We start from the raw sequence: 23,641 nt of genomic DNA, 5'->3' as shown, positions 1-23,641 counted from the left end.
TACTACCGTTTAGTACGTACTTTTTCCGAGCTCCGGCCGACTACGGTTTAACGAGGTTTCACTGTACTTATGTGGTAAAATAAACTTCTTCTTCTTCTGCTGATGAATAAAAAAAAAAAAAAAAAAACTTGCAATGCTCTCCGAGGCTTGCACAATTGGCTCGTAGGCACAGTAACGTGCCTACAGTAATCAGGCACGTAGGCACAGTAACGGCGGCAGATACGAACTCGGGTAGACAAACTTTTCGCCCTATCTCGAACTTAGCAGCGTAACTTGGCAGAATTTCAGGATTACTCTGCAAGGAAAATGAAACCCAAAAGGCCGAATTTCGATCGCTATATGCGATATACGGTGAATGTCACATCATTATTTTTTTCTCATAGCCCTAATGCACAAGTTGATACTCTAAAGTAAACTCATAGCCATAACAAATAAATCCTTTCATGTGGCATCATTATAAGTGGACTGCACTGTAATATAGAGAGAAGGCTACCCATGAAAGCGAATGGCACCAATGTAGCTGAAGTTGTATGATTTGCAGGCTCCTGCTAAAGTTACGCTAACAAGTAGCATGATACTGCACAAATCAAAAGGTCCTTTTTTTTACAGGGTTGAGGGGGGGGGGAGTGAGTAGAGGCACAGGTATGAACGGCTGAGTGACGTTGTAGGCCAAACTGCCAAGAGGAATGCAACCAGCTCATCGGCGGGGCCATTCTGCCAGCCTGACAATAGCCAGTGTTCGGTGCTACCGGTGCACTGGTGCCTCCTCATAGGCTTAGCTGGGCATTGCACAGCGGCTCATTACATTCAAAATTGAGCTTGTAAGCTCATGGACATGGGCCAAGACTTTTGGAAAACTAGAATCATCCTGAAATTCACATAAGGCGTAATCACATCACTAAGATTTTAGTGTATATGCCACCACTAGACCTCATGCTGATGCTCTTGACAAACTGCTTAAACTGACATTCCATAAAAAAAGGTCATCTCGTTTTATCAACAATATTTGTGACAAGTAATGACTTCATACAGCATCCACTAACATGGTGACACAGTATATCTTTGAGAGGAAAGAAAGTGCTTATACAGTCGAGCCCGCCTATATCGAACCCGCAAGAAAACACCTATCAGTTCGACATAGAGCATAATTTGATATAAGCCTGCTAAATAATTGGATGTCATAAAAACACATACCATTTATAAAATCATTTTATTGATGAAACTAGCTTAGTTTCACATGAAATAGTCCTGAATTTCTTTCTGCTTGGGCAATTTCGCTGCCTGTAACACACACACTTATCCAAATTGTCTAAGGAGTCGGAGCAGCTGAAGCCGCAACCTTCCGCATTCGCGCAGAAGCACCGGACTAGTGCGAGTGCATCAATCACTTCGGAGGATGTGGGCAAAGGATTGTCGTTGCTTTCTTCATTGTGTGCACTTTCACTTACGATGTCAGCAATGTAGTCTTCGCTTTCAAGCTCTCCCGTGGTCGCGGCACCATCATCTATACTCACAAACTCGTCTACCGTTGATTCGTCAATAGCTTCCGGAAATTCGGACAGCACGCTTCAAACTTCGGCAACATCGGCAACGGCTTCATCGCATTCATCAGAATTTAGTCATCACCGAGCACGCGGAAGCCAGCACGGCTGAAGCAATTTCGGGTGAGCCACTTGTACACGGCCATGCGTACGCGTCGGATGCCACGGACACCGGGTGGCGAGTTTGGCTGCTTTAGCCCTAATCTCCCCCTTATTCTTCAAGATCATGCTGAGAGTGCTCCTCGGAATCTTGCACGCTGCGGGGACATCAGGCTTCTCACCGCGTTCGACTCGATTTATGATTTCGAGCTTCACGACGAAAGGGGAATTCTGTCGCTTCATCACGGCGACACTGCGGCAGAAGGCCCGCAAGGTGCATGCACAATGAACCAGAAAAGCAGCGAGACAACTCGCACTTTCACCATCTTGTACGACGAGGGCACAAGAGCCTCTGATTGGTTGTCTGAGCAAACGCTGCAGGCGGGCCAGGATCATTTTTTGCAGGGGGCTGTCGACGGCTCGCCCGAGGCAGCGCGGTCACAGTAGGGAGAGCGGTTGGATGGAGACGCGCCACCGGGTTTCCCCGCCACCGCAACAGAAAGCCAACTTCTGGGGCTGCTTTCCGCCGCCTGACGTTCGATGTATCAGCAGTCGCTGCAATTTTTGTTAGATGTAAGCATAATTCTTGCTATATATACTCATTGTAACTATACCTTGTCCCGAGATTGTTCAATATATAGAATAACTCGATGTAAACGGGTTCGACATAGTCGGGTTCGACTGTACAAGCATGCATTTCTTCTTTTTTTTTTTGACATTCTTTTTCACTTAATATACTAAGGTGTCTTGAAAAAAATCTTGGGAATCCTCAGAAAAGGAATCTGCCCCATTTGATGCTTATAGTCAGTTGCAGGTACAAGATGGGCAGTAAACTTTTTTATTATCAACACTGTCCTTACCTGCTGTGGTCCGGACTCAGTGTAGTTCATCACCGTGAAGTGCTTCTCATAGTCATCATAGTCGCTCAAGGAGAATGGCCTGCACAACGCATGACAATAAGTTGCTGCCTGCTGCCCCAGTGCAGTGAATGGCCGAATTCACCCATCTGTATACGCTTCAGCTCGGGGACTCTTATCTAAATACATGGAACATTGAGCATCCAAGATTTACGGTGTCATGCGACGCAACATGCAAATCTCGGACACTATGAGCCATGTCAACACATTACTCCCAGCAAAATAGCTGAAGCAACAAATTTGAAGCCGGAGAAATGCACTTATGCGCTTTCCAACAAGGCTAAGATGGTGGCATTCCAGAGATAGTGTGGCTTGAAAAACGCTGTTCTTTTTGTAATTTGCACAAAATAATTTCACTACCTTGGGTGATGTAAAAAATTTTTTAGAGCACTCATATGCAGTTTTCAGTGAAGATATTTTGGAATCAGATAGAAAGGATGTTATAGAAATGAAAATGTGATCTTAAAAGGATCAGTTTTCTGGCCATTTAAACTGGTCCCCACTTAAACGATACACACTTTGGGTGGTTTGCCAACTGCTCTGTGCACATTTTCTCCTGGTATGCTTGTGCATCGTCTGGCTCATGGAACTTCGGTCACTTATTGCAAACTTTATAGCATGTAGCTGTTATTGCAGAAACAATTTAACACATGGGAAAACAATAATTGCAGGAACATCTGCTCGATCAACCAAATAAAGCTTTTTCACAGCTATGACTGCACTTATCATCTGTCTCTTACCAATGACGATGTATAATAGCTATTGCCCTCACCTATCATAGTATCCAACATGCTTCCAGTAAATGACTATATACTCACTGCAGACAAAAAAAAAATCTGATAAAGAATGTTCCAGTTGTTATTTGTGATAACACTGCATGATTTGACTCTCTAACCGATTTGACTCTCTAAGCTGCCATCACTTCATTAGGGAGCTCATTCCAATCATTAATTGTGTTAGGAAAAAATTAATACTTAAACACATTGGTGCGGCACTGATAAGCTCTAATTTTGTTAGCGTGATCTCTTTTAGATTAAACGTAATGCAGCTCCTTGATGAACAGTGTTTCGTCGATACCAGTTTTACTTTTATATATATTGTCGCGTATACCCTGCTGAAATATACATGCTGGATGGGGATCCAGGCGTTTGTACTTCACGAAACGTAACCGTTGACGCGCGATGCCGAGACGAACCTCGTTCTCTTCTTCTTCAGTCTCCTTGCTGTGCCACACCATGTGGCACTACCCCCTCTTAAAAAAAAAAAAAGAATGAGAACATACACAGGCTTGACGTGAGAGCGCCGAAATGGCCTAGGACGAACACATAGGCTATAGTCACAATAACTGTGGTGTGCGACATAATCACAAGGCACTGAGGGACGAGCGACAACATGACTAACCTAAACGGCTGAAAACGTCGAATTTTAGGGGCTATAGTACGGTTTCAACCGCACAACGAGCACAATCTCAGATTGCGGTTGTCGACGTTGGGAGGCTGGCTTCTGTCAGGAAGGACTTCGTAATTCACGTCACTAATTCGCTTCAACACTTTGTAAGGTCCGAAGTAGCGACTCAAAAGCTTCTCGGATAGTCCTTTTCGGCGCACGGGAGTCCAGACCAAAACTTGATCGCCAGGTTGGAACTCGACTTGTCGATGGCGGAGATTGTAACGTTGCGCATCGATGCTCTGTTGTTTCTTTATGTGCACTCGGGCAAGCTGACGGGACTCTTTTGCGTGTTGCACGAAGAGTTCGGCATCTTGGGCGAGATTGAGGTGATCGATGTTGTCACATGGCAGCATTGCTTCTAACATAGTCTGCACTTCACGGCCGTAAACGAGGTAAAACAGCGTGAAGCGTGTTGTTCTTGCGTAGCAGTGTTATAGGCAAACGTTACATATGGGAGTATCTCGTCCCACGTCTTGCGCTGTACGTCTACGTACATAGACAGCATGTCAGTCATCATTTTGTTCACTCGTTTGGTCAAGCCGTTTGTCTGCGGATGATAGGCAGTTGTCCTTCGATGGGTTGTGCAGCTGAGTTTAAAAACTTCTTCAATGAGCTGTGCTGTAAAGGCTTTGCCTCGGTCTGTGATGACGTGCGACGGGGCGCCATGCCGTAGGACGATGCTCTGTATGAAAAACTGGGCAACCTCGGAAGCTGTGCCTCGACGCAACGCCTTTGTCTCGGCATACCGCGTTACATAGTATGTGGCGATGATTATCCACCCGTTGCCAGAAGATGACAGTGGAAACGAGCCCAGAAGATCCATGCCGACCTGGTCGAAAGGTTTGCCAGGTGGGTCAATCGGATTCAGCAATCCCGCAGGCTTCACAGCTGGCGACTTTCGGCGCTGGCATTCACGGCAGGCTTGGATGTATTGCTTAACACACTCGGCAAGTTTCGGCCAGTAGTAGGATTTGCGCACTCTATCAAGCGTTCGCCTAAAGCCCAAATGGCCAGACGGAGGCTAGTCATGACAGGCAAATAAAACTTCGGCACGAAGGTCTGCTGGAATGACCAAAAGGTATATCTTGTTGATGGCAGCGGAGTTCTTATACAAGACGCCATGTCGTAAAAAAAAAGACAACAATCCTCCAACGAAGTGCTGGGGTATTGATGGGTTTCGTCCTTCCAGATGTTCGAATATAGGCCGTAGTGAGTCGTCTGCGCGCTGCCGTGTGGACAAATCAGTAACGCTTATGGCCCCAAGAAAAAAGCCGTCATCCTCAATGTCTTGGTCGGTAGTGTCGATGGGGTGCGCAAGAGTGCGTCAGAGTCTTAGTATATGCGGCCCGACTTGTACACGATGGTCACGTCGTACTCCTGCAAACGTAGACTCCACCGTGCCACTCGTCCAGAAGGGTCCCGCAGATTTGCAAGCCAGCATAACGGTTACATGATCGGTTACAACTTTGAATGGGCGGCCGTAGAGGTAAGGTCGAAATTTGGCCAGCGCCCATACGACAGCAAGACACTCTTTCTTTGTAGTGGTGTAGTTGGTCTCTGCACGCGATAGTGTGCGACTTGCGTAGGCGATCACTCTTTCAATGCCTTCCTGCCGTTGTACAAGCACTGCACCAAGACCAACGTTACTGGCGTCTGTATGAACTTCTGTGTCCGCCTCCTCGTCAAAGTGGGCCAAAACTGGTGCTCACACCAGACGCTGTCGAAGCTCAGTGAAAGCAGTCTCTTGCTCTGAGGCCCAGACGAACGATACATCGTCCCTCGTGAGTCGAGTCAGCGGCTCCAACATTTTCGAAAAATTTTGGATGAAACGCCGGTAGCATGCGCAAAAGCCCAGGAAGCGTCGGACACCTCTCTTGTCGGTCGGTGTTTCGGCAGTTCTCGCGGGATCGGAGCTAACGCCTTCCACGCTGACCATGTGTCCCAGAGACATGAGCTCCTTGTAGCCGAAATGACACTTCTGAGGTTTAAGGGTGAGGTTAGCCGATTGGACGGCTTCGAAGTCGTTCGATAGCAGTCGTTCGATGCCGCTCGATGCCGCAGTCATTTCAGGTAGTCGTCAAATGTTGCCGAAAAAACAACCACGTCGTCGAGGTAGACGAGGCAGCTTTGCCAGTTCAGACCAGCGAGAATGGCGTCCATCATTCGCTGGAAAGTTGCTGGTGCCGAACACAGCCCGAAAGGAAGTACCCTGAATTCGTAAAGGCCATCTGGAGTGATGAAAGCAGTTTTTTCGCGGTCTCGTTCGTCTACCTCAATTTGCCAGTAACCGCTCTTTAGATAGAGAGACGAAAAATACTTAGCTCGCCGCAACCTGTCAAAAGAGTCATCAATGCGTGGTAGTGGGTACACGTCCTTCTTGGTAACATTGTTGAGGCGTCGATAATCAACACAGAAACAACGCGTTCCGTCTTTTTTCTTGACCAGAACGACCGGGGACGAACACGGACTGTGCGAAGGCTGAATGACACCATCATCTAGCATCTCCTTGACTTGGGCTTCAATTGCCTCACATTCTTTTGGCGAGACACGATAAGGCTGTTGTTTGATGGGGCGTGCGTCGGCGCATGTCATTATTCGGTGCTTCGTGATTGGCGTTTGGCCCACCCAGTGGCGTAGCTAGGTCGTCTGGCACCCGGGGCCCATGGGTCTTCTGTCACCCCCCCCCCCCCCCCTGGCCCTTGCACCCGGGGCCCACGGCCCTCCGGCCCCCCCGGTTGCTACGCCACTGGGCCCACCTTAGTAGACCGAGTGAAGCACGTGCAGAATTCGTTCAAGAGTTCCTGCAATGCGCTCTTTTGGTCGTCCGTAAGCTCGGAGTTTACATCGATGTCTCTGAGCGAATCGTCGTCTGTGTCCACTTCAGAAGCAAAGCACCCGACGATGCCCGTTGATGGTTCAGCGTAGGCAACGGCAGTGCCCCGAAAAATGTGCCGATGCTCAAAGGTAAAGTTGGTAACAACAAGGACCGCTGTCTGGCAATCACGAAGTTTCACAAGGCTTCGCGCTACACAAATACCTTGGGTCAGCAAGATAGAAATGTTGCCTTCTACAATGGCTTCATCGTCTTGTAGCTCATCGGACTTGACCGGAACCATAATATTCGCACGCGGCGGTATCGTGATGCTGTCGTCCGAAACGCGAAGTGCGGATCTGTGTCCAACGGCGTCGGTCTGGTTTGTTGCCCTTTGCGCCGAGAAAGTGATGCAGCGCTCGTGGAGGTCAATAATGGCACCATATTTCCGGAGAAAGTCCATCCCAAGAATTACATCGCGGGAAGACTCATGTAGAACCAGACAAGTGGCGAGAAAAGCAGCACCGCGAATTTCTACTCTCGCCGTGCATAAGCCAAGCGGTGTGATGACATGGCCACCTGCCGTACGAACTGGTGCCCCGTTCCAGGGCAACGTAACTTTTTTCAGAATGCTCGCCAGTTTGCCACTAAGAATAGAGTAATCGGCGCTGGTATCTACAAGTGCACTCATTTTTCTGCCGTCGATCAACACAGGTATGTCCAGTGAAATCTTGTTCGAGGGAAATGGTTTGGCGTTGTCGCGTTTTCTTTGTTCTGCGGTCGGCACAATACGAGGTCTTCAGCGCGTCAAGTATCAGCAGCCCCACCTCAGAAGGTTGCTAACGTCACTTTTCCCGGCGTGGACTTGGTGATCTCCTTTGCATCGTCCTCGAGGTGGTATCACGAGCAGGGAAATATCGCTGCGGTGAGGGTGAGCGCAACTGCCACTGCGATGGGCCCGGCCTGCGCTGCTGTTCGATGAATTCTGCGATGTCGGGAGGCCTCTGGACAAACCTAGGTTGAGGCGAATCGATAGAAAAACCCTGCAGTCCGAGACGTCGGTAGGGGCACTCCCGATATACATGACCAGCTTCGCTGCAGTGGTAGCGTAGCAGTCGTCGATCGGGTGCTTGCCAAACTTCTGATTTCCTCGCAGGTGTTCAGCGATCGTCGAAGTACGGTAGTTGAGTTGTAGGAGCGGCTTGCGCCGATTGCAACGCGACTGGCGACGCAACATAAGTAGGTGCGAAAGCTTGGGCAGGGCTCAGTAATATTTCTGCATAAGTCTTTCGCCGGGACTCACTTGGCAGAGGTGGCGCTTCACTGCTGGAAAGAGATGCCTGAAGTGCCTGCTGTACTTCGTTGCGTACGATGGTGGCGAGGGAGCTGACTGGCGGTGGCGACGTACCGTGGTGCTTCTGCAGCTCGTCGCGAACCGCTGAGCGAATCAGCTCGCAAAGCAAAGCGACGTCGCACCCGAAGCGTACTGGCGTATCCGGAGTGCAGGCGAAATGTACTTTCTGGTTGTACATGTTCGACCATTGCTGAAGCGTATTCTCCGTTGTGGTGGCTTCGGTGAGGAACTCCTCGACAGTCTTGGGCGTATTCCGAACAAGACCGCCAAAGAGCCGTTCCTTTACGCCTCTCATCAGATGACGCACCTTATTCTCTTCCGACATGCTCAGATCGGCACGCTGAAAGCGACGCGTCATGTCCTCCACGTACATCGTGACGCTCTCATTGGGCTTTTGGACGAGTGACTGAAGGGCTTGCTCCACTTTTTCCCGGCGATCGGTGCTGGAGTAAGTCTTCAGTAGCTTGCGCTGCAATTCAGGCCAGGATGACAGTGCACTTTCGCAGTTCATAAACCACGTGTGAGCACCATCTTGGAGGCTGAAGTAAACATTCCTGTGTTTGGCGTTGTTGTCCCACTCGTTAAACGCAGCCACGCGCTCGAACTCCGCCAGCCAGTCTTCCACATCTTTAAATGTGTCGCCATGAAACACCATCGGCACTTGGGGGTTCAACAGCATCAGGTAAGTCTGTGTCACCCTTTCCGTAGAAGTCGCAGTGGTCGTAGTCATCACTTTTTCCTTGAGGTTTCCAAATTCTGGGGCGAGGCATCGGATTCGCCGGCTTGTGCGGTGAACTGGAGTCAACTCCAATTGTGCGAGGTTCTTCCTGCCCAGTGGGGTCTCCTGCATAAGTTGGGTGTACCCAGCAAGTGCCACCAAATTGTTGCGTATACCCTGCTGAAGTATACATGCTAAATGGGGATCCAGGCGTTTGTATTTCATGAAACGTAACCGTTGATGGGCGATGCCGAGACAAACCTCATTTTCTTCTTCAGTCTCCTTGCTGTACCGCACCATGTGGCAATATTATAAAGGAATTTCAATCTTAGGATTTTCCTACATGAAGAAAGAGTTTTCCAACCCAACCTTCCCATATTCCGGATCCTCTGATAGTAAAATTATAATTTCCTGTTACGAAGTGTGCTGCTTGCTTCTGGACGCATTCTATTTTTTCTGTGAGGTTTTTAGTGTATGGATCCCAGATAACGCATGCATATTCTAGAATAGGCCTGACGTTTGTTAAATGCAAGGTTGCCTTCAGTGATGAAGGAGAATGCTTAAAATTTAGTTGGAAAAAGTGAAGAAGACGGTAAGCCTTCGCGCTAATTGAGTTGACATGATTAGTCCAGTCAAGCGTTTCAGAAAATGTAACTCCGAGGTAGTTAACATCCTTAGTGGTACTGAGTGCAATATTAGTTACGCAATAGGAACTGGGGAATTGGGCCTTGTGGGTCTTCCCTCGCAGTGTTGCCGCGATGAAGCGGCAGGATTCGCCTTTTGTCGTGAAGCTAGAAATCATAAATTGGGTCGAACGCGATGAGAAGTCGGATGTCCCCGCAGCGTGCTAGATTCCGAGGAGCACTCGGCACGATTAGGGATTAAGGCTGAAGCGGCCAACCTCGCGATCCGGTGCCCGTGGCGCCCGATGCATACACACCGCCGTGTACAAAGTGGTTCTTCAGACGTGCCGGTTTCCGTGTGCTCGGTGATCACTGTAAATTCTGATGAATGCGACGAAGCCGTAGCCGGTGTTGCAGAAGTTTGGAGCGAGCTGTCAGAATTTCCGGAAGCTGTTGACGAATCAACAGGGGACGAGTTTGTGAGTGCAGATGATGGCGTCGCTACCACGGGAGTGCCCGAAAACGAAGACTACATTGCCGACATCATACCAAGCACAAGTGAAAGTTGGCACAATGAGGAAGCAACGATGGTCCTTTGCCCACATGCTCCGAAGTGATTGGTGCACTCACACTAGTCCAGTGCTTCTGCGCGAATGCGGAAAGTTGCGGCCTCAGCTGCTCCGCCTCCTTTTGACAATGTGGGGAAGTGCATGCGTCGCAGGCAGTGAAATTGCCCAAGCAGAAAAGAATGCAGGACTAATTTATGATAAACTAAGCTAGTTTGATCAATTAAGTGATATTATAAATGGTATGTGCTTTTATGATATCCAATTATTTAGCAGGCTTATATGGAATTATGCTCTATATCGAACTTATAGGCGTTTTTTTGCGAGTTCGATATAACCGGGTATGACTGTAGTGTGCACACGTGGCCAGGCGACTTGAAGGGGGATGACCAATGCAGAGTGAAATGCATGCAGGAGGACTGATGTAGGGTGGATGATGAAGTGAGCTGTAAAAGAACCTATGGAATAAGTACATATTAGAGATACAACGCCGATACGCCAGGGTTGTTAGGCCGGATTCTGCTTTTAACAATGATACACCGTCATTATATGAATAGCATGAATGAATGAATCTTGTGGCATAGTTCTGTATTGATTCTAGACAATTTGTTAGATATCATTACGGAAGGATGAAAGAAGAGAGGAAGAAGAAGATCGCGGGTTGCTGGGTGTGTGTTGTTCGTGGTCAGACATCTGAACCACTCTGACTCACTTTGTATATACTATATTGTAAATATATTATTCTATATATAGTTCCAACATCCCCGTAACATATTGGTGAGAGGTGCGAGGTACCATGGCTGGAAATGGAGCTTCGCAGCGGACGTCACATCACCGTCTGCACCATGAATGACGGTCAGCATGCAGGATCAACGTCGTTGCAGCCTCCAACGTCACTGTCACCTTCGGTTGTCATTGTGCAACCTAAGGATCCTGGAACTTTCTGCAGGACTGATGGCGCTGACGTTGAAGAGTGGGTGGCCATGCACGAACGCATGAGTGGAATCAAGAGATGGGACCCTACGCTTATGCTAGCTAACCTGTTGTTCTACCTAAGAGGCACGTCAAAGGTGTGGAACGGAAACCACGAAGAGGAGCTAACCAGCTGGGACTAATGCAAAGAGAAATTCACAGAGTTGTTTGGCAAACCATATGGCCGTAAAATTGCCACAAAGCAGGAACTGGCCTCCTGTGCCCAATCGCCCACGGAGTCCTATGTCTCGTACATCCAGGACGTGCTGGCACTTTGTTGTAAAGCCAATCACAACATGACAGAAGCTGAGAAGGTTGGGCACGTGCTTAAGGGCATTGCTGACGATGGGTTTAATCTGCTCATGTGCAAAAGCTGCTCTACAGTTGATGCAATCATTAGAGTGCCGACAATTCGAGCAGGCCAAAAGCCGACACGTCTTGCAACCATTCGCCAGGCTTCCCGATACTGCAGCAACGTCGACGTGTGAAGATCAACCCGCACAGCAGCATGCGTTGTCATCAGAGGACGTGGTGCGAATCGTTAGCGACGGGACACTGACAGATTGGTGGGCGGCCCCTGCGACAGCTGTGGAGGCCCGCACGAACGCCCCAGAGGTGCAGGCCATGAACCTGCAGAGGTGCAGGCCATTGTGACGCATCGGGGTGCTTTCCGCGTTCCGATGATTACAATTCGGTGTCAGCATCGCACCTGGCATCTTCCACAGTTTAATGGAGAACCTACTGCACAGACTACCAGGCGTCACTTCATATTTAGATGATGTCCTCATTTCAGGTGCATCACACCAACAGTTACTTAGTCGCCTTCGAGAGGTCCTTCAGCGGTTCCAAGATGCAGGGCCAAGAAGGAGAAATGCCAGCTAGGACTGACTCTAGTGGAATTTTTGGGTTTCTGAGTCAATGCTGAGGGAATCCACCCCACACTGGCCAAGACGCAAGCCATCCTTAATGCACCGCGGCCGTTGAACAGAGCCGAGCTGCAGGCCTTCCTGGGTCTTCTCAATTTCTATCATGCATTCCTTCCACTCAAGGCCACTGTCGCTGAACCCCTGCACCGTTTGTTGGACAAGAAGGTCCCCTGGCTGTGGGGAAACGTACAACAAACTGCGTTCGACAATGTGAAGAAGCTACTGGCATCCAACCAGGTGCTGACACACTTCGACGAGAAGAAGCCGGTAATCCTTGCCTGCAATGCGTCCCCGTACAGAATAGGAGCAGTGTTGAGTCACAGAATGCCGGATGACATGGAAGCACCAATCGCTTTTTATTCAAGAACCTTGTCCTCTACGGAGCGTAATTACGTTCAGATTGATAAGGAGGCACTCGCTGTGGTTGCCGGAGTACAGAAGTTCCATGACTACGTATTCGGCCGCCCATTTCAGATCCGTACAGACCACAAGCTGCTCCTGGGGCTCTTCACATCAGACCAGCAAACGCCACAGATTCTTTCACCGGGAATGTTGCGTTGGTCCATTTTTCTGAATGGATACCAGCATACTCTCCACCACTGACCAGGAAAACAGTTAGGCCACGCAGATGGTCTCAGCAGACTGCCTCAAGCGGACCAGTGCCAGGATGACCCTTCGCCAGCAGAGGTCGTCATGCTTCTGGACATACTTCCATAATCTCCAGTCCATGCAGACGATGTGGCTAAGTACTCCGCCAAGGATGCTATCCTCTCCCGTGTCCTCAACTGTGTGTGGAAGGGGTGGCCAAGGTGCGCTCCGAGTTCCGAGTTCACACCATTCGTGTCCAGGCAACATCAGCTGTCCGCCCATAAGGGATGCTTACCGTGGGGTGACTGTGTGGTGAATCCACAGAAGTAACGTTTCCGGGCCTTCGAAGCTCTGCATGTCGGACACCCTGGCATCGTCGGAATGAAAGCGCTTGCCCACAGTTATGTATGGTGGCGCGGCATGGATGCGGCCATTGAGGAATGGGTCTGGCGATGCTTTCCTTGCCAGGAAACATGGCCCGAGATGCCTCGGGCACCTGTACACCCATGGGAGACGACCCGGACTCCATGTTCACGCCTGCACATTGATTTTGCTGGTCCATTCCAAGGACAGACCTTCTTGATTGTGGTGGATTCTTATTCCAAATGGCTGGAGGTCATACCAATGTCGTCAATGACATCGAGTGCTGTAATCACTACCTTACGAAGATTGTTCACAACTCATGGCCTGCCAGATACCCTTGTCTGAGACAATGGCCCGCAATTCACATCCACAGAATTTCGAGGGTTCCTGGATGCCAACCTCATCCACCAAGTCACATCTGCACCGTTCCATCCATCCACGAACGGGCAGGACAAAAGGATTGTACGGACCACCAAAGAGGCATTATCTCGGATAATCCGAGGAAGCTGGGCACAGTGCCTGGCGGACTTCACTCTACAGCAGCATGTTACTCCACACACAGTCACGGGACGCTCCCCGTGCGAGTTATTGATGGGCCGCTGACTGTCTACCATGCTGGATCGGCTGCACCCAGACCGAGCCCCTGACAAGTCCTCCCAGTTGGCAGAAGTTCTGCCTACACCACGAACATTCCAGCCCGACGACCCTGTATTTGCACGTAACTCTGGCCAGAGCCCACCATGGGTATCTGCTGTGATTTCCAGAGCAACTGGCCCGATCTCTTATGAGGTTGCTCTTCCGGATGGCCGTGTGTGTCGCCAGCACGTGGACCAGCTTCGTCGGTGGAGCAGCATTCCCATGAGGTTAGCCAAAACCGTACCTGAAGGAGGACAGCCTGAGGTCCGGCCTGCGTCAAGCCCTTCACCTGGTGGAGTGAACAGCAGCGAGGCACCAGATCCCAGTGAACCCGAGGAGCAACCAACAGCCATGCTACTACCCGTGAGCAACCAACAGTCATGCTCCCTTCTGACGACATAGCAGCACCTCAGCCAGCACCAACAGAGCAAAGTGTAGAATTGCCGGGCCCATGCCGTTCGCAGCGCTCCCGGAAGACACCACAACATCTTCGGGACTTTGTGCTGGCATTGGCTGACTGTTGAGTCCGAACTAAGGGGAAGGAGTGTTGTGTACCAATTCTGGCCGCTGAGTTCAGCGGATGACGTATCTTCGTCAGTCAACCCTGGTGTTAAAGAGCGCCCTCTTCCGGCCACAAGAATGTATATATTCCAGTGGTTATCAAGTTCCCCTGTTCTGTGTTTGTTTCGTGATGGCAATAAAAGGTTATTGCCTATACGCCTTGTCGCGATGGTGCCTCGCGATATGACCCACGCAGCAACATAACAGTATCCCTTCCTGAAACCTGGCTGTGCCCTTGGTTGACTAAAGTTCAGTGTCGCCCTTTTTCTATTGGAGATTATCGTGGGGAATATTTTATATAATATTACAAGTACGCTAATGGGCCAAAAATGTTTGAATTCTTTAACGTCACCCTTTTTGTGGATGGATTAGTATAATGTTCGCATTCTTCCAGTTTTCTGGGACCCTTGAAGTCGATAGACACTTCGTACAGAGAGCCGCCAGTTTTTCAATCATTATGTCTCCTCCATCTTTGATTAAATAGACCGTTATTCCATCTTCTCTTGCCACTTTTCTCCGTTTCATGTTTTGCTAGGCCCTTCTCATTTCATCGCTAGTTATCGGAGTCTCTACAACCTGTTCATTATGGCTTCGAATGAAGGTCATATCATCATCATCATCACTCTGTTTCGTGTCCACTGCAGGACAAAGGCCTCTCCCTGCGATCTCCAATAATCCCTGTCCTGCGCCAACTGATTCCAGCTAGCGCCCGCAAATTTCCTAATTTCATCGCTCCACCTAGTCTTCTGCCGTCCTCGACTGCGTTTCCCTTCTCTTGGTACCCATTCTGTAAACCTAATGGTCCAACGGTTATCTAACCAACGCATTACATGACCTGCCCAGCTCCATTTTTTTCTCTTGATGTCAATTAGAATATCATCAATACCCGTTTGCACTTTGATCAAAACTGCTCTCTTTCTGTCTCTTAACGTTATGCCTAGCAATCTTTGTTTCATCGCTCTTTATACGGTCCTTAACTTATTTTCAAGCTTCTTTCTCAGTCTCCAAGTCTATGCCCCATATGTCAACACTTGTAAAATGCCCTGATTGTACACCTTCCATTTCAATTATAATTGTAAGCTTCCAGTCAGAAGCTGACAATGTCTGCCGTATGCGATCCAACCCATTTTTTATTCTTCTATGAATTTGTTCCCTGTGATTAATTGACCTAAGTAAACATACTCCTTACAGACTCTAGAGGCTGACTGGCAATCCTGAACTCTTGTTCTTTTGCCTGGCTATTCATCATTATCTTTGTCTTCTGCATATTAATCTTCAATCCCACTCTTACACTCTCTCTGTTAAGGTCCTCAATCATTTGTTGTAACTCGTCTGCATTGTTGCTGAATAGAACAATGTCACTGGCAAACCGAAGGTTGCCAAGATATTCGTCGTCGATCCTTACTCCTAAGCCTTCCCTGTTTAATAGCTTGAATACTTCTTCCAAGCACGCAGTGAATAGCATTGGAGAGATTGTGTCTCCCTGTCTGACCCCTTCCTTTACAAGTATCTTCCTGCTTTTTTTTGTGTGCGTAGAATTAAGGTAGCTGTAGAACCTCTGTAGATATTTTCCAAGGTATTTACATAAGCATTCTGTACTCCTTGGTTACGTAATGCCTCTATGACTGCTGGTATTTCTACTGAATCAAATGCCTTTTCGTAATCGATGAAAGCCATATAGAGAGGCTTATTCTACTCTGCAAATTTCTCAATAACCTGATTAATGACATGGATGTGATCCATTGTAGAGTATCCCTTCCTGAAGCCAGCCCAATCCCTTAGTTGACTAATGTCCAATTTAGCCCTTATTCTATTGGAGATTATTTTGGTAAATATTTTATATATTACTGGGAGTAAGCTAATGGGCCTATAATTTTATCAATCCTTTAATGTCTCCCTTTTTGTGGATTATTATCATGTTTGCATTCTTCCAGTTTTCTGGGACACTTGTACTTATATTTATCGGGCGACCACGTTTCGCCGCCTAACAAATCTTATCGCACAGCGCGGGACGCGCTTGCATGTATCCGAAGTTTCTGGAAAGTTATCGATGCTTCTATCCACAGTCTGTTGTCGACGAACCTTCTGTTATCTGATTTATTCGCCTGACTCGAATGGTGTAGAACTTTGTGGAAGGCACGCGGGTCCCAACGATTAGTCTGGAACATTCGACGATCCTGTATAAAAGCCGACGCGCTTGACCCGCTGATCAGATTTTCGACGATCGCCGAGCGTGTTCGCCGCTATCGTTGTGCTATAAGTGTAGCCTGTTTTGTGGGCACAGGTTCGCCCAATAAAAGTTAGTTTTCTCGTTCACAGTACTGCTACTGTGTTATTCAACGTCACGACCACGTGACATCTGGTGGAGGTGCTTGTGCGTTCATGTATCGAACGCCCCCGCAAAGCCGCGATCCAAGCCCGAAGCCCGAGGACAAAACCAACGTCGCCCAAGACCAGCGAGCTAGCCGCCGGCTGCAAGGACTGCCCCCAGAGCACGGACTCCTACCTGAGACGTGCAGGAAGATTGCCACAAAGTCCTCCCCAATGGCAGCCCCAGCATCCCCCGTCGTGCTGCAGCAGCCCAGGGAGCCCCCCACGTTCCGCGGTTCAACATTCGAGGACCCGGAAACCTGGCTCGAGACGTACGAGAGGGTCGCTGCATTTAACAGCTAGAACAGCGACGACAAACTGCGACATGTCTTCTTCGCACTGGAAGACGCTGCCAGGACGTGGTTCGAGAACAGAGAAGCCACGTTAACGACCTGGGACCTTTTCCGAAGTGGCTTCCTGCAGACATTCACAAGCGTTGTACGCCGAGAACGAGCCCAAGCACTACTGGAAACCCGAGTGCAGCTGCCCAACGAGACCACCGCGATTTTTACAGAAGAAATGAGCCGCCTATTCCGCCACGCCGACCCGGAAATGTCCGAGGAAAAGAAAGTCCGGCTACTAATGCGTGGTGTTAAGGAGGAACTTTTCGCCGGTATGGTACGAAACCCACCGAAGACTGTCGACGAGTTTCTTCGCGAGGCCACTAGCATCGAGAAGACACTCGAGATGCGAAACCGGCAATTCGACCGCAGCACCAACGCTACAAACTATGCCGGAGTTCAATCACTGGCCTCCGAAGACCTGCGCGAGGCTATCAGGGCAGTCGTACGAGAGGAGCTTCAGAAGATCTTCCCGTCGTCGCAGCCTCAAGTGGCCTCGATCGCTGACATCGTCAAAGATGAGGTTCAGCGGTCGCTTGGAGTTCCGGAGGTGCAACCTCAATTACCGCAACCCCAACCCGAAGCGATGACCTACGCCGCCGTCGTACGCCGTCAAGGCCCTCCTCAGCGACCGCGCCAGGGCCCTGTAACGCCGCAATTCCGTCGACCACCGCCGCCGCCGCCGACAGCGCGCCCACCCGTCGCCCAGCAGAGCTACCCGAGGAAGACCGACGTTTGGCGCGCTCCTGACCACCGCCCGCTCTGCTACCACTGCGGGGAAGCAGGTCACGTCTACCGACGATGTCCATACCGGGAAATGGGACTGCGAGGTTTCGCCGTCAACGCTCCGCGCCTGCAGCAAGGTGAACGCCCTCGCGATATCGCTGACTACCTCGCGGCTACTCAGTGGAGTTCTCGACGACCGTCGCGTTCACCATCACCAGGCCGCTACCTGTCGCCGCAGCGCCGAACATACACTGGCCCAGCTCGGGGCCGGTCAGCGAGCCCATATCCGGAAAACTAAAAGCAGCAACCGATGGAGGTGCGGTTGCTGTCCGTCGAACTGTCGAAGATCCTCCGCCGCCGACGAAGACGCCGAAGAAACTACCTCGACGACATAACGACACGCCGCCGTCCCGACGAAGTCTGGAAGGAAAGAATGCGACGACGAAAGCCGACCTGACGACGTCACATACCAGCCACAAGTCAACGCGACGCAGTCGTGATCCGACGCCAAGACCGAACTGTAATGCAAGACAAAGAGCCACCGACCTCGACGTGCTTCTCGACGGCCACGCAGTCACCGCCTTAGTCGACACAGGGGCCGATTACTCCGTAATGAGTGGACACATCGCCGTCCAGTTGAAGAAGGTTAAGACTGCATGGGAAGGCCCTCAAATTCGGACCACTGGAGGACACCTGATTACGCCGACAGGAATGTGCACGGCAAGAATTACCATTCACGACCGGACTTACCCTGTCACCTTCGTTATCCTCCAACAGTGTTCACGAGACGTCATTCTCGGCATGGACTTCCTCAACCAACACGGCGCAGTCATCGACCTGAAGTCGAAGTCAATAACGCTGTCGGAAGATCATGCAATACCGCCGGAGAGCCCTCGTAGTCACCACGCCTTGAGTGTGCTTGAAGATCAAGTGAGCATCCCGCCTCGCTCCAGCATTGTTATTTTGGTCGGCACCGAAACACCCGCTGACGTAGAAGGCGTCATCGAAGGCGACCAACGTCTACTGCTCGACCGTGAAATTTGCGTCGCAAGAGGGATCGCTCGACTGCACGGAGGAAACACGAAAGTGTTGCTGACAAACTTCAGCAAGGAGTTCAAGCACATCAACAAGGGCACGACGATCGCATACATCGAGGAAATTGTGGAAACCAGCGATGCCTTTGTCCTCTCGGATTCTATCGCATCTACCCCGACAACCGTAGTTCCCGAGCCAGACTTCGACATAAGTCCAAGTCTCCCCGTGATTAAGCAGCAACCGCTCAGAAGTCTGCTTCGACGATACAAAGGCTGCTTTTCGACGTCATCGAGGATTCGACAAACACCAGTCGCAAAGCATCGCATAATAACCGAAGAATGCGCTCGACCACTACGCCAGAGCCCTTACCGAGTTTCGACGCGGGAACGTGAAGCTATAAGAGAACAAGTCGACGAAATGCTGCGCGACATCATCCAGCCATCGAAAAGCCCGTGGGCATCCCCTGTTGTCCTGGTAAAGAAAAAGGACGGAACCCTACGTTTCTGTGTCGATTATCGTCGACTGAACAAGATCACGAAGAAGGATGTATACCCCCTCCCACGGATAGACGACGCATTAGATCGGCTCTGCAACGCTAAATACTTCTCGTCGATGGACCTCAAGTCTGGCTATTGGCAAATTGAAGTCTACGAAAGAGATCGCGAAAAGACCGCCTTCATCACCCCAGACGGCCTCTACGAGTTCAAGGTTATGCCATTTGGACTGTGCTCGGCGCCTGCAACGTTCCAGCGCGTGATGGACATGGTTTTAGCAGGATTGAAGTGGCAGACCTGTCTCGTTTACTTGGATGACGTCGTTGTCTTCGCCGAAAATTTCAACGAACACCTTAGGCGGCTCGCAACAGTACTCGAGGCCATCAAGTCATCAGGGCTCACTCTGAAGCCAGAAAAGTGCCGCTTCGCCTACGATGAGCTTCTGTTCCTAGGCCACGTCATCAGCAAGTCTGGAGTCCGCCCCGACCCGCAGAAGACAGCTGCCATCGCAAAGTTCCCGCAGCCCACCGACAAAAAGGCAGTGCGTAGATTTCTTGGCATGTGTGCCTACTACAGGCGATTTGTCAAGGACTTTTCACGCATCGCTGAGCCGCTGACACAGCTAACTAAATGTGACATCGAGTTCAAGTGGGAAACGCCGCAGGCCGACGCATTTGAAGAACTCAAACGACGCATGCAGTCGCCGCCCGTACTTGCGCACTTCGACGAGCTCGCCGATACCGAAATCCACACTGACGCCAGTAGCCTAGGCCTCGGTGCCGTCCTAGTCCAGAGAAAAGATGGACATGAACACGTGATAGCTTACGCTAGCCGGTCGTTGTCAAAAGCGGAAGGCAATTATTCCACAACGGAAAAGGAATGCCTAGCCATCGTTTGGGCTACAGCGAAATTTCGCCCCTACCTATATGGCAGGCCATTCAGAGTGGTCAGCGACCATCACGCGTTGTGTTGGCTAGCTAACTTAAAGGACCCTTCAGGACGGCTGGCACGGTGGAGCCTCAGGCTACAAGAATACGACATCACTGTAACATACAAGTCCGGTCGAAAACACTCAGATGCCGATTGCCTATCACGCGCCCCCATTGACCCGCCGCCGCAAGATAACGAGGACGACGACGCCTTCCTTGGAATAATAAGCGCGGAAGACTTCGCTGATCAACAACGAGGGGACCCGGAGCTAAAAGCCCTTGTCGAGTATTTGGAAGGGCACACCGACGTTGTCCCTAGGGCATTTAAGCGTGGATTATCTTCGTTCACGCTTCAAAACAACCTACTCGTGAAGAAAAGCTTTTCACCAGTCCGCGCCAACTACCTTCTTGTTGTTCCGTCGGCGCTGCGTCCAGAAGTACTGCACGCCTTACACGACGATCCCACTGCTGGGCACCTCGGATTCTCCCGGACGCTGTCGAGGATACATGAAAGGTATTACTGGCCGCGTCTTACCGCCGACGTCGCCCGTTACGTCAAGACATGCCGAGACTGTCAACGACGGAAGACACCACCGACAAGGCCAGCAGGGTTACTACAGCCGATTGAACCTCCTCGTCGACCATTCGAGCAGATTGGGATGGATTTGTTGGGGCCGTTTCCGACGTCAACATCCGGGAATAAGTGGATCGTCGTGGCGACGGACTATCTCACCCGATTCGCTGAAACAAAAGCTCTACCGAAAGGCAGCGCAGCCGAGGTGGCGAAATTTTTCGTCGAGAACATCCTGCTGCGACATGGCGCCCCAGAAGTCCTCATCACCGACAGAGGAACGGCTTTTACAGCAGAGCTCACCCAAGCCATTCTGCAATATAGCCAGACAAGCCACAGGAGGACAACTGCCTACCATCCGCAAACTAATGGTCTCACGGAGCGCCTGAATAAGACCCTCGCCGACATGCTAGCGATGTACGTCGACGTTGAGCACAAGACGTGGGACGCGGTCCTGCCGTATGTAACCTTCGCTTACAACACGGCGGTGCAAGAAACAACACAGATAACGCCGTTTAAGCTGGTTTACGGCAGGAACCCGACGACCACGCTCGACGCCATGCTGCCCCACGTCATTGACGAAGAGAATGTTGACGTCGCTAGCTATCTCCAGCGCGCCGAAGAAGCCCGACAGCTCGCCCGCCTCCGGATCAAGAGCCAGCAGAGGACCGACAGCCGACGCTACAACCTCCGACGACGCTTTATCGAGTACCAGCCCGGTGACCGTGTTTGGGTTTGGACCCCTATACGCCGACGAGGACTGAGCGAGAAGCTCTTGCGTCGCTATTTCGGACCGTACAAGATCATCCGACGTATTGGCGTACTGGACTATGAGGTCGTGCCAGACGGCATTTCGCTGTCACAGCGGCGTCGCTCACGACCTGAAATTGTCCACGTTGTGCGACTCAAGCCGTACCACCAGCGTTGACGAACTTTGGGACTTCGCGTAACTGACTTTTAGACTTGATTTCTTTTCGTTGTTTTGTTACTTATGTTTAATAAGTGTCCTTTTGTGTGTCGCTCTCTTATATTTGTAGCATCGGGACGATGCTTTTTAAGAGGGGGGTATTGACACGTGTACTTATATTTATCGGGCGACCACGTTTCGCCGCCTAACAAATCTTATCGCACAGCGCGGGACGCGCTTGCATGTATCCGAAGTTTCTGGAAAGTTATCGATGCTTCTATCCACAGTCTGTTGTCGACGAACCTTCTGTTATCTGATTTATTCGCCTGACTCGAATGGTGTAGAACTTTGTGGAAGGCACGCGGGTCCCAACGATTAGTCTGGAACATTCGACGATCCTGTATAAAAGCCGACGCGCTTGACCCGCTGATCAGATTTTCGACGATCGCCGAGCGTGTTCGCCGCTATCGTTGTGCTATAAGTGTAGCCTGTTTTGTGGGCACAGGTTCGCCCAATAAAAGTTAGTTTTGTCGTTCACAGTACTGCTACTGTGTTATTCAACGTCACGACCACGTGACATTATCATGTTTGCATTCTTCCAGTTTTCTGGGACACTTACAGTCGATAGACACTTCGTATAAAGAGCCGCCAGTTTTCCAAGCCTTATGACTCCTCCATCTTTGACTAAATCTACTGTTATTCCATCTTCTCCAGCTTCTCTTCCTCGTTTCATGTCTTGCAAGGCCCTTCTGACCTCATTGCTAGTTATAGGAGGAGTTTCTATATCCTGTTTATTATTGTTTCCAATGGGACTATCCTGGCACCTCTGGGTATTGTACAGGCCAGTATAGAATTCTTCCGCTTCTTTTACCATATCTTCGAGATTGCTGATATTACACTGCTTATTTTTCAGTGCATACTCTTGGTTTGTCTTATGCCAAGTTTCTTTCTCACTGATTTCAGGCTGCATCCATTTTTTACAGCTTCTTCAGTCTTTCTCACGTTATAGTTTCAAATATCACTTATTTTCGCCTTGTTGATAAGTTTGACAGTTCCGCGAATTCTATCTTATTTCTTGAGTTGGATACTTTTATTCTTTGTCATTTCTTTATTAGGTCCTTTGTTACTTGGGAAGGCTTGCCTACTGGTTGCCTTGGTGCCTTGCTTCCCACTTCAATTGCTGTCTCTGAAACCAACCTAGCTACGGTTTCATTCATTAGCTCTATGTCATCATCATTTCTCTGTTCTAAGGCTGCATATTTGTTTGCAAGTACCAGCCTGAATTTGTCTGCTTTTACCTTTACTGCCTCTAGGTTAACCTGTTCCTTCGTTACCAATTTTGCTCTTTCTCTCTTGAAATTGAAATGAATCCCACACCTCACTAATCTATGGTGAGTGCACTTTACCCTACCTATCATTTCTACACCCTGCACTATGCTGGGATCAGCAGATAGTATGAAATCAATTTCATTTCTTGTTTCACCATAAGGGCTTTTCCAAGTCCACTTTCACTTGCAATGCTTCCTGAAAAACGTATTCATTATTCGAAGCTTATTTCTTTCTGTGAATTCTATCAACATCTCTCTTCTAGCATTCCTAAAATCGTCGCCATAGTTGCCAATTGCTTGTTCACTAGCCTGCTTTTTTCCCCACTTTTGCACTGAAGTCACCCGTTACTACAGTATACTGAGTTTGCACTTTTCTCATCGCTAATTCAACATCTTCATAGAACTGATCTACTTTCTCATCATCGTGACTGGTTGTTGGAGCATAGGCTTGTACTACCTTTAATCTATGCCTCTTATTAAGTTCAATTATGACTACTGCCACCCTCTCATCATTGCTGTAGAATTCGTCAATGTGGCCTGTTGTGTCCTTACGGATTAGGAATCCTACCCTGTATTTCTTCTTACCTGAGAGATGTCTACAGCAGAGAACATGGCCGTTAGTCAGCACTGTATAAGCCTCTCCAGTTCTTCTGATCTCACTAAGGCCGATGATATCCCAATGTCTGATAGTTACTCAGAGTCCTGCTACGCTAGCCACACTCGACAGAGTTCGGGTGTTAAAGGTTGATAGGCAGGCATCTCATAGGTTCACAGGTTCTAAAGGTTCACAGGCATCTCATAGGCGAACATAATCC

General features: G+C 49.7%; 1 protein-coding gene across 2 annotated transcripts in view; it reads right to left on the bottom strand.

Moving 5' to 3' along the window:
- The window catches only part of TTLL12 (Tubulin tyrosine ligase-like 12), a 363,841-nt gene that overhangs the window by 125,151 nt on the left and 215,049 nt on the right, over positions 1-23,641 (bottom strand). Inside the window, exon 12 of one of the 2 annotated variants that reach the window (XM_050168995.3) lies at positions 2,501-2,579. The exons of the other annotated variant lie outside the window; for it this stretch is intronic. Coding sequence (XP_050024952.2) covers positions 2,501-2,579 — 79 coding nt within the window. The remainder of the gene's footprint in view (positions 1-2,500; positions 2,580-23,641) is intronic. 2 annotated transcript variants of the gene reach the window in all.

The sequence above is a fragment of the Dermacentor andersoni genome, chromosome 10, assembly GCF_023375885.2.
Source record: "Dermacentor andersoni chromosome 10, qqDerAnde1_hic_scaffold, whole genome shotgun sequence".
In the NCBI taxonomy this organism is placed as follows: domain Eukaryota; kingdom Metazoa; phylum Arthropoda; class Arachnida; order Ixodida; family Ixodidae; genus Dermacentor; species Dermacentor andersoni.
The sequence above is the reverse complement of the archived record's forward strand: the minus strand, read 5'-3'. Positions and strand labels throughout refer to the sequence as shown.